The sequence below is a fragment of the Python bivittatus genome, unplaced genomic scaffold (assembly GCF_059951505.1).
Source record: "Python bivittatus isolate LINGU-HERP-01145 unplaced genomic scaffold, Pbiv_v1 ctg000480_np1212, whole genome shotgun sequence".
In the NCBI taxonomy this organism is placed as follows: domain Eukaryota; kingdom Metazoa; phylum Chordata; class Lepidosauria; order Squamata; family Pythonidae; genus Python; species Python bivittatus.
Window position 1 is genome coordinate 45,906,706 of NW_028277075.1, and position 12,268 is coordinate 45,918,973.

Sequence of the window (12,268 nt, forward strand, 5' to 3'; positions counted from 1 at the left end):
ACCTAAGCTTCACTCAAACTATATACCACATGACTCTTTATCTGAACCTATTCAACTGCCTTCAAGACATATGGGAAGAAAGCAAATATGAGCAAAGGCTACCTGTTGAAGCTTACTTTGAAAAACATTAGAGCAGTGAGATGCTGATTCCAGAACCTTTAGAATGTACTTTAGTATGGTAAGTGATGTTCAAGGAAATTGTATTTTTAAAATGAATGAGATAAGACTCTGGAAGATTTCTATTGTTAGTTATCAATATCCTTTTTTTCCCTTACAAGATTATCAAAGTCCATTTCTATCTATCTATCTATCTATCTATCTATCTATCTATCTATCTATCTATCTATCTATCCATCCATCCATCCATCCATCCATCCATCCATCCATCTATCTATCTCCATCCATCCATCCATCCATCCATCCATCCATCCATCCATCCATCCAAGTAGGTATATAGTATAGTCACAGTTTATTATTTTAAAGGATTAATATGTTTCAGTTATATTGGGAAACAAAGGTGATCAGTTTTTGGATAACTTTTCTAAAAGTTATAATATCTGCATAGTACACTGTACATTTTTTTTTAAATCTACCCTTTAAGGAAATGAAAACAGTTCTAAGGAATTCAGCCTTATAATCATACTTCCCTTGGTAACCAAGAAATGCATAGATATTACAAAGACATAACAGAATTTCCTTAATTTTCAGTGCAAAGTAGTATCTCACTTTGTGTGCCTGTTAATTTCAGTATGATTCAGATAGATACTTTATCTCCTATCACCTAAATAAACCAAGTATGTTTAGGAAGAAAAAAATAACTAGGTCTGAAAAAGGAAAGAGGTTTAGTAGAAAGCAAAAAATAAGGAGAGGTTTCACTGTATCAAGAATAGGACCCAAAGAAAGGTACTTTGTGGCTAATAAAAAAACACATTTGTTTTGTATTCAGTAATAGAAGAAACAGCCTGCATATGATATGTTTAATTCTGGAAGCTTAATAAATAAATAAATCCTGAACTGTGAGCAGTCATTATGTGGTTCATCTCTTTTTTCCTCCTGGTTTTGTGTTACCCATAATAACCCATAAATCTTTCTCTGCAATGATAGATCCTAGAAATAAAAATAGTTTTTTCTTAGAAGTGTTCGTGAGCTTGATCTGGTTCATCTCCCAAAATAATCTTTATGCTTTCAGAAGCGCTCACTTCAGAGGAGATATGAACTAGAAACTTCCAAATTCTTTTTCATGTTGGATTAAATTTGTGAACTTAGAGAAGGACCCACTAGTGGTGCCTGTCCACTTCTTTGCTTGGGGTAGTTGACTTGAGTTGCCCTAGCTAAAACTGGGGATGAAAACCTCCTTGAATGCAATCCTTTGGCTGGAAAATGGTATATACATTTGATAAATAAATCAGTACAGTTAGTGGTAATGTGCATTTTTTTAAAACCTGGGATTTATTTTTTAAAAAACCAAGTTTTTCCTATTACTTTTAACATTTTCTAAATTAGAGGTGAGCCAAAGAAAGCTTCACTTTTCAAGACCTGATATTTTTGCATGGAGGCATACTTGCTTTTGCAAGCGACCTGTGCCTGCATAGTCTTTCAGCCCTTCATGGATATGCATGCATGCATAAATGCATATGTTAGACTACACAAAGAAAGAGCACCCATTGGAATGGAAGCAGACGAATGGGTTATCCCAGGATGGCTAGAGATGGAGGACCTGTTGGAGAAGCCGAGGAGTAAAAGATTTTATGTGTATTAGTTTATACAACTCCTTAACAATATTCTTGGCCATTCTGAACACAGTGACTGTGTTCTAGGATCCTCTGCTCCTTTTCGCCCTACTAGAACCAAGACGCAGACTATGAAACTCTCCCCTAGGAAAACTATTCACAAGTTATTTTTGAGGAAGAACCTTCCTGTCAAAAAGCCAAATTCTATACCAGAATCCAACTGTTCACGCTGAAAGGAAATAGGAGGATAAAAGCTCCCGGATATTCTGTTACAGCAATCAGTATTTTTCTGGCATTTAGAGCATATTTCTGGTCCAAGCACTTTGCCAGAGTCTCCTTTCTTTATTTCATTCTTCTTTTGGTCGTCTAGTTTAAAGAGAAAGATATAAAACCGATGAACTTAAAGGCATCCAACATACTCAGATTTCTTACATTAAGGATTTCAGCAAGGCTCTGTCTAAATGTCTCCATGTTGCATTTGGCAGCACACAGCAGTCAAGATGGTTAATACGAAATTCAGATCATTTATCTTGATATCACCAAAAATAATAAATAAATAAGATCAAAGCTAGATGACTTATGTAGCTCCATAGTTAGGCAATGTGTTTTGCAACGCATGAAATTTCCTTTGGAACCTTTTGATTTGATACTGTATATAAAAGTGCTTCTGTGAAAAGTTACCTCTGTAGCAATCACATTAGCTAGCTGGATTTCAGAATAGGATAGCTTTGGAATTTATTCATTAAACGATACAAGGGTGAAATAAAATAAAGTTCTTCCTCCTATCTACTACTCTCCTGAGGCAAATGTCTGAATCCTATAAAGGTGATAATCATAATAGAGGTAGAATGGATTTTTTAAAAAAAGTTGGAGGCAAATATGAAGGTGTTCAGAGCAACAAGATGAACTTGTGCATTTACAAAATGTGCACACTGTAAAGTGTTTTTTCTGCTCTATTAAACAACAGTGGAAGTCCTGTTTCCTACTAAGCTATCATAGAGAGCAAAATGCAGATCTTAAGTTACAGGAAGGCAGATATCAGTTGAATGGTAGGAAAAACTTGCTAAGGATAAGAGCAACTGAACTGTGGAGCCAGTGCAAGAAAGAAATGGTAGAAATGTATATTTGCTGCATACTTGTCACAGTTGCTTTAAATTGGGTTCTTGTACTGAGAGGGGTTGAACTTGATGATCTAAAGGTGGTCCTTTCCACCTTTGTGAAGTTTAATAACGTGATGTGTTTAACTGACTTGCTTTTACAGGTAGTCCTTATTTAGCTACCACAACTGGGACTAGCAACTTGGTTGTTAAGCAATGCAGTCACTAAGTGAAACTGCAACTGCTTATGATCTTACTTCAGCTTTCTTTTGCTTTACAGACCTGTGAAGGTCATAAATGTGAGGACTGGTCGCAACATTACTTTTTCATCACTATCGTAACTGTGAGCGGTTGCTGTACGAGGCAGTCACTAAACACGGACTACCTTTATATTTTGTCATACAGATATTCATGTTGAATTTAATTTTTAACTTATTTTGAACCAGCTTGGATATAAATTCTGCTGTTGAAGCAAAATGTAAAGTAAATGAATTGAATCATGTGGAGCCACTACTGAAAGGATCTTGTTGCTGGAGCTTAGCAGTCTAGTATTTCTTATTAACAGGTCATCAGAACTGACCATATGTCACATACTACAGTACATCTATACAAATGAAGGTGGTACTTCAGATTATGACACCCCAGGCCTTTTTTTAAAGCTAACCTTAAAAACCAAGGCATATCCTCCATAACAGTATAACACAGATGCATGTATTCAGACTCTTTGCCTCTACCAAGCATTCTTTGCTACAACAATAGTTTCTCCCTTTTTGCAAAGAGAGTCTCACATAATCCTAGAATTTGTCTCCTACTGTAGAAGCCAGATCTCTTCCTTCAGAGGGACTAGAGCTGGTCAACCACTTCTACATAAAGACTCCTAAGAAAATGAGAGAAAGGACTGCAGTCTATACAAGCATATTGGCTTTTCGTTGACTTTGTGCATCTAAGCCAGTTTTATTTAGGTTAACTAGGTAACTAGTCTTTTAGAAAGCTGCAACTACATGTAACCTTAACCTTTTGTTCCTTTGAAACTGCAATTCGGCACAGTTAGATTATCTTAAGTAAAGTATGTGCATCTCTCCCCCCACCCCCAAATCCTTTCCATTTCTTTTACAATTAAAAAAAAAATCAGAACCAGGGTTTCTAAAATGCTACAGGGTCTGCTAACAAACAAGCAACATCCTTTTTATCTCCCAGAAGAAAGGAATAAGTGACCCTGTGTTTCCCTCATTAATGTTTTGATGTTTGCAGGGAATTTTATGCAGGGAACTTTAGTGATTTACCACAAATACTGAAGAGAATTAGAACATAACCCTTCACAACAGAGTGTAGCACAAAGGCCCCATGGACTCCCTTTTTTTGCATTATTCTCACATTGCTAAGCAACCAAGGTCACACTGCTTTGTATCTTGTGCTATATGTTCTATCATTTTTAAAGCTTCCCCCTCCCTTCTCTTTAAAAGCATTGTCATTATTTGGGAGCAGAATTAATGGATTCTAAGGATATGATGACTTTCTCAAATCATTTTGGTTTTCTGGCATGGCTCTTTATCCAAGCCAGGGCAGCTACACAGCTGAGGCTCAGCTAGCTTGAGAGTTCTCCCTTATGAGGTTTAATTAAAATTTCTAGCTAGTTCAATCTGTCATTCTTGTTTTGAAAGCTGCAATTCCTGCAGCACAGAGTGGTTCCAGCGCACATTTGCAATTTTGATTTACATCTTCTTCAAAGCGGCCTTCACATGTGTAACCCTGAGTGACAGCCAAATATGTCTGTACAGTGTTTGGGCCAATTATAATTGGAAGGGTGTAGTTCAACAGAATTGCTCTCTGCCCTGTTCTTTTTGCCAGTGTCGTTTGGGAAATGGCTTTTAAAGGTGTGCAGAGGGAACATGGCAGTGATGTCACTAGGTTGGGAACATCAACCCTGATTTGGGGGAATGAGGATGAGAAAAGCAGAATAGGTGTTTTAAGCCTTTGAGGGGGTTTACAACCCTACCTTATTTGGGGAAAGCACTGCAGAAAACTAAGCCATTGTTAATAGGCTGGCTTGATCTCCAGCAGCTCCAGATTATGCAATAACAAGAGCAAAAAACTAGTCTTTGCTGGTGTTTGTCCATATATAGCTGTGGAAACCTGGCTTGGCAGTGGCAGGGGGTGGGGTGGGTGGGTTGTATCATTCACTTGTGATATCCATTGCTTATTTTAAAAGAAAAAGGAAACAGGGCTTCTTGTTAGTGGCCTTGCATCATTATGAAATGCTTTATCCCTGGAGGAATGCTTGGTAAACCGCCCCCCCACCGCCGATTTTAGACATATCTTTCAGAGGCACCGGTGAGATCCGAGGGCAAAGCGCTACCACGGTGCAAGCTCCACCATTTCGTACAGGTGGGCCACTCGCGCCATGCGAACGAAAGGGATGGAGCTTGTGGCCCAGCGGCGCGAGCCTCTCCTTGTCCTTTATTGTGGGCAGCCTCTGCTCTCTTTTGGCGATTTTAATAGCTAGGGAAATTAAAGGGCAGCCATTTGGTTTTCCTTGGATTCTGTTAGTCCTCCTGTGTTTATTGGAGGGTGAGATGGCTTTTGGGGATTCTTTGGCAGAGTGCCTGGAATTGTTTGGGGTGGTCTAAAGACGTTGTTCAAGAAATGAATTCAAAGGAGAGCGTCCCATAATTCTCACATGAAATTAGTGTAATTGATACGGAGTAAGTATTCACAGAACTGGGCTGAAAATGGCTGCAGTGCAAGGCAAAAGATTAATTGAAGAGAATAACACCCCATTAAAAAGCAAAACCTGGTATCTGTCCTTCAGCACCGGATGTCTATCTAAATAGGAAGGTGGTCATATCAAGCTTGGGGAAAACTGATCTCCACGCAACAATCCCACTTATCTTACTCTGCTGAATGGTTGCCCACTTGCCAAAAGAAATTTTTAAAATGACACACACACACAAACACACACCACTTTTTTTTCAGCTTTAGTTTAGGATTAAATAGATACATCGCAGGGACGAATGTTTTGAAGCTATACAATGTACGCTCAAGAGCCCTGGGATTTCCAAGCCAGGTTCACTTTTTTTTTTCTGTAACAATTAATAAAATATATATTTTGTTGACACACTTTCACTGAAAATGCCATCTTTACTCTCCTACACCTAGTTTAGAGTCTGATGTATGGGATTAGCGCACATTATATAGGGCATGCCTGCCATCTAGTGGTAGATGTCATATTTGCCACTTTTACTTTCTCTACTATTATTTGGTGATTTCCAAGCTGCTAATTTTGTTGCAGAACTAGTAGGTTTCTCTGGAAACTATAATCATTCATTTATAATGAATATATTAATCTTCATTAAAGATTCATTTCTAATCTTTGAGCTTTATAATGGTGTCAGTCATTAGGCCATGCTCACTCTCTGTAGAAGCTTTAAATTAACAATAATTTATCTACTGTATTTTTAAAGTACTTGATTTCATCTGAGTGCAATTCTCTTTTAGTTATGTGAATGGCCTTTCTTCCTTCCAAATACCCTAGTTAAGACATACCAGATCATGTATGCAAAACTAATTCTATTCCTTGCTTCAGTAAAATCATTTTTATTTATATTTTAATTCAAGACAACCTAATTCACATATTCCAAATAAACAAGCCATCATCCAACTTTGCATTGTTTTGAGCAATTTATGAATGGTTCTCGATTAAAAATATATATATAAAAAGCATCCTTTATGAAAATTGCATCTATAATTTGAATGCAATTTGGAAAGATGTGTATAAAGATATTGGTACATTTTTTTAAAAAAATGTACAAAAAGGTGTGTTAAATATGTATACACAATATTTTATGCAAAATATATGTTTTGTATAAAAATGTACAAAATATTCATGCTGATATTATGTTTCATGTTTCACAATCAGGTTCCCAATGTACTGAAATGTGATAATATGGGTTTATGCTTCAAAAAATTCAAAAGCTGTGAGCAGATTGTTTCAGTCATCCTTAGTGTCTTGCAATAACATCAATTTTTGAATCACTCTTAGCTGAGTCAAATAAAACTTAGACAGTATTAAAATCAGTTCACCAGATGTGAATTCATCAGTCCCTATATCTCTGTGAGCAAAGAAGCACTGTCAGTAGGACTTCAACTCATCTGGATTTAATTGTCTTTTCAAAACAAAACAAAGTTTTCACAGGTCGTGGATTCTTTATTTTTTCAATCATTTCATATTTCACCAATCGGAAGGATAGATGAAACTGGCTTTATATAAATAACTAACATATTCACATTAAAGGTGCTATGTATCCATCCTCTCCATGCAAACTAATCTTAATTCCATTAAGGTGCATATATAAGGCTTCTTCCATTACCTTTTGTTTGTCAAAACTCTTACCTCTGTCTTTTGGAGGATCTCCAAATCTCAACTTTCTTGGTCTTCCCCTTCCTTTCAACCCATTGACTCTTCCTTCAAAGATTTGTTTGGCACGTGATCCTCATACATTTTCTTAGGATGATCAAACCAGCTCAAATGTACTTCTTCTATACTAGTTGCTCACTTTTGTATTCCGTTCACATTCTTTCAGTACCCATACATTTATGACTCTGTCTCGTAGTTTACCACATGTTTCTCAGGTATGCCATTCCCATTGCACTCAACTTATTTGTGGGACCATTTGTCACTGATGGGCTTTTGTAGGATGGGCATGCTTTAGGCTCCTTCCTTGAAGCAATGTCACCTGACAGCACCCAGGAAGTGTGCCTTTTCTATCCATTGCAGTGCCGGGTCTCTGGAATGATCATGGATGGCCTGGGGGCCTGATGCGGGCTCACATTGTTGGAATTGGCTCATGGGGTAATTGATTCTACCACCACCACCCCCATCATCTTGAATGCTTTAGTCTTTATATGTATATAGTCTTTTTATATAGTTTGATTTTTTAAGTAAATTAATGTGGGTATTTATATTTTTAACTATTTTTGAGGTTTGATTTTAATTGTGAGCCACCCAGAGTCACCCTCTGGGGGAGATGGGCGGCATATAAATTTAATAAATAAATAAATAAATCTTCCTCTCACTCTCCCTGAAAAACAGTGGGCCCTGACCATCAAAAAGGCACTGAAACCCTGGTTCTTTCCTCAGCAATGGGACCAGGATGATTGGAGTTCTTGTCTGGAGGGATGTAAGGTAAATTTGGATATATCTCTATCCCTAACCCTAGTATATAATAAAAGTTGGATCTCCTGTATAAGGTTATTGTTGTTGTTTTCCATCAATGTATGCTGCCTTGTATCACATTGTTCACAGGGTAACTTACAGAATTGCTGCCTAGAGAAAGATCCATAGAAATATGTAGAAAGAGCAAAGTGCTTTCCAAAATTTGTCTAGATGTGCTAATCTGGTGCATAGCATAATAATCTATTTTGCAGTGTGAAATGCTAGCTTGGAAAACTAAACCTTAGGAAAGCCTTGTAGCAAAATATTTCTGGCAGTATTTTGGTGTAGAAATATCTAATACTTTTGGCACAAATAGTATGAGTGCAGAGCAAATATAAACATGATACTGTTTGATATAAGTTCCAAAATTTGATTTGATTAATGGAACTTTTAGGAGCTTCTTTAAAGAACTATGACATTTGGGAAAGTCCAAATATGGAATTCATGGAAGATTCAAGTTATGGGATTTATGAAATTTATATATCATGCAAGGAAAGTAAAAGAGAAAGTTTGTTCATTGATCCTGCAAATTATTTAAAGAGTAAAACTGTGGTGATGTTTGGATTCATCAGGAAGTCTATGGTCCCAACAAGGCAACTGTTTAGGCAAGAGGGCTCTGGGAAAGGTGATGAACTAAGGAAGATTTGGAGTTAAGCAATTTCAGGACCACGGACAGTATTGCAGGTGCTGGCCTCGAGATTTTTTGCTTGAATTCAGGACCCTAGCATATGATTTTGTGATAAATTAGGAGCCAGATTCCTCAACAGTGACTAATAACAACTTATTTGGGTTAAGAGACCTGGTGAGCTCTCCACTCCCACAAGAACTGTCCATAATTATCTTAAAAGCTAACCATTTTTCTTTCTATTTGTTGACTTTGTCTGGAGAGATATCTAGGTAGTAATATTTGATTGCAAACAGTCTAGGGTCTCTTTGCTTGCTGGAAGAGTTCAGGATACAAAACTTAGAGATATGCAGAAATATTTCCCTAGTATTTAGCAAACATCAAATAAAGAACAGGGTCCAAGTTAGTGACCCTATATAAGAAGAACCACAGAATGGTTCTCTTTTCTCTTCTAGATTGTTGTTGATGCTGCCAAACTCTGTATTTGAAGGCTCTTGGTCTGGAGCCATGATATTAAATTAATGTGTTTCTGCTGATGGCATTCAAGTCAGCTTTCTGACCTTGGGTTTGCATGTGAATAAAAGAGAGCAAGAGATTTCCTAATGCAACACAAACATTCTATTTCCTTTTTAACCAAAAACCTGTTAAGAAAGAAATATTCATATTGGAAATAATTCCAAACTTTCCTCAGATAAAGCTTCCTCACATATCCAAACATAAGCTTCTGACACTTCACAAATAGATGCAAGAATGCCAACATAGATATCTGCTTCTATAACTACAATGACTGACATGATTGGGGGAAAAAACTTTCAAAATATAGTTGCATCACATTTTAACATTCCAAGTATTTTTCCCCCTAGGTAGAAGGTTGACCTCTAAAGGTTTCCATTGATTGATCTCCTCCAGAGCTTATGAATGTTTCATAGGGTCCTAATTTGGCAAGAGAATAATGGCAGTTGTTTCAGCTTGAGAATTTTCTTTAAGGTCAAGAGTGTTGTGCTTGAAACTTTACATTATTGTTGCTGCTGTTATTATAATTAATCCTTCTCATATTAGTATTATGTTATTTCTCCAGTTAAGGATTGAAGGCACATATCAACTAGTAAATCAAACAGACATATTTGAATTTCATATGTCCTATAAAACTCTTTAGTTCCATTCTAATTGCTTATCTGACTTTAACTGCAGGTTTTTCAACTAAATTAGCTGCTACAGGATTGTAATCCCCCCCCCATTATTTTATTTAATTGAATAATATCAATAAAGACAACACAAAATACACACAACAAGATCCTTGAAGAAATAAACTCACTGATTGTAATTCTCGGTAGAATAAATAATTAGGGTTCACACATGCTTCTGATCTTCCATCTTTTTAAAAAAAATTAAAGAAACAGATTCTTTAAAATTATTTTTATTAAAGATTATAATTGCAATAGTAAAAACTAATAAACTAAAAGGAAGAAAGAAGAGTAGAAAGAAAAAGTAAAATATGCAAAGGAAAAGAAAAAGACAAAAAGTAAAGAACAGAAAGAAAGAAAAGTAAGAATAAAGAAAAAGAAAAGAAATATATAAAGAAGTGACTTCTAACCTTCATCACAAGAAGTATAAATAATTTTAGTAAGTTTTCACCTCCTCTTAATTTACAACCAATGATCTCTTCATCCCATGTCCCATCTCTTATCCATAAAGCATTGTTATTTCAGTCCTGACATCAGCAAAAGTCCATTAAGGGCTGCAATGACAATATATTTATTTTAACCTTGATCAAATGAATCAACTTTATATTCCTTCCTTTTACTTCTAATGATCTTAATTTTTAATCCATTCAAGTAATATTGTAGAACTGGATTTTGTTTCATTCCTTTTTTATCCCTTCTCACAAGATTCATCCAAACTTTAACAAACCTCTTTTGTACATCCAATATAAAAGAATGATCCAGGTCACTGTCTTGGTTTATTATTTGTAATTCCCTTTAGATTTTTAAAGCATCAACCAATTTCTTTTGTATGTCCAATGAAACATCTTTTTCCATATGATTCTTGTAGCCTGTCATTTGTAGATCCACTTTCGATGCCATCTCTGTCTTGTTAGATAAAACTTGTTCCTCTTCTGCCATTTCTTCCAAAGCATTTTTTGGACACAGTCTATCCACAGAAGCAAACATTGCTATTGACACTGTTGATATTAACTTCTGATTCCATTTTTCAAAAGTATCCTTCAGTGTTTCCAATTATTATATTACATTTCCAAAATGTTATAATATTTCACGTCATTCTGTAGCTGTTAATCAGGTTCATGTATTCTTCTTTAATTAAAGTCTTTAGTACTCTCTGGTGTCCAATTTTTGAAATTGTTTATCTCTTTTATGTTCAAAACAAATTGACTTTCCCACTGGAAGGATTCTTTATAATTAATTCCAAAATCTTTTTTCAAATTTATCTGGACCCTTAATCTATTTATAACTTTCTAAAGTCAAAATCTTAATTATCTTTTTGCTGTTTATTTTAATTTTTTTAAGTTCTTAAGCTTGTAGTTAAATTTTTCTTTCATTAAGGATTGAAGGCTGACTCACCTCATGTTTTCAGACTTGTCGATCCAAAGTTTTCTCACAGCTGAAAAATAATTAATAAGCAATTTCTGAATGTGATTAGAAAAGGAAGTATGCAAACCCAGTGTCCTGTTAAAGGCACCAACTGCACTTTGAGCAAGATGGCTATTCCCTCATCTCCCAGTGCTCAAAACCTGGCAGAGTCTGTTGTCTTACAGACTCCCTGTGAGGAGCAACTGTCTGGAGCACTTGTGGGTGATCTCCCATCCTCTCTTTGCCCAAAGAGGTTTGAAGAACCAGTCTATTCACCGACTCTTCATTCTTCAGCATGGTTGTCGGCTCCACTTTTTGCAGAGCCATCTTCAGTCCACCATTTTTTCCTCCAGAAGACCAGAGAAAGAGTTTTTTCACACCCAAGGTAATTGAAGTGTTCTATCCAGAATATGGATGAAACATGACATGCAGCCTTTGAAATCTTATAAATGCCACAATTAATATTTTACCTTAATAAATTTTACATTTTGTTCTGTGATATAGTTTGACTTGTCACAGTTTGTTTTCTCATATGGGCTTAACTGCTTCTTCTGGCATCACCATAGATTTGGGGTGATTGAGAGAGACTCATAATTAGTTACACACATACATGTATAGCCTCCCAAACCAACTGATGTTATAATACACACACACACACACAAACACAGAACCAAGCCATTTTTATCTTCTAGCCATCAGTAATAGGCTTTCCTCACTGAACAGATTTTGCTTTTCTCCCAATGAAAACTGTAAAGGTAAACATTTTAAAACACTTTCTGAGGAGCAGTGCTGATCTAAAACTCAGTGACTGTATTCACACACCACACTTACTCAAAATGTGGTTTGTTTAGATTTGGAATAGCATGTTGCACAAACTCAGCCAAATATGCTTTGTTCAACAAGCCGTCATAAAATGAATATTGGACATACTGCAGTGTGTACATCCTATCTGAGTTAAGGAACATATAGTATAAATCATTAAGGAACATATAGTATAAATCAAAGGGCCTTACAAA

General features: G+C 36.0%; 1 protein-coding gene across 2 annotated transcripts in view; it reads left to right on the forward strand.

The window, feature by feature from the left end:
• Nucleotides 1-12,268, forward strand: part of GAS2 (growth arrest specific 2) — a 130,084-nt gene that overhangs the window by 111,442 nt on the left and 6,374 nt on the right. The window contains exon 8 of one of the 2 annotated variants that reach the window (XM_088145086.1): nucleotides 7,917-8,009. The exons of the other annotated variant lie outside the window; for it this stretch is intronic. Coding sequence (XP_088001212.1) covers nucleotides 7,917-8,009 — 93 coding nt within the window. The remainder of the gene's footprint in view (nucleotides 1-7,916; nucleotides 8,010-12,268) is intronic. 2 annotated transcript variants of the gene reach the window in all.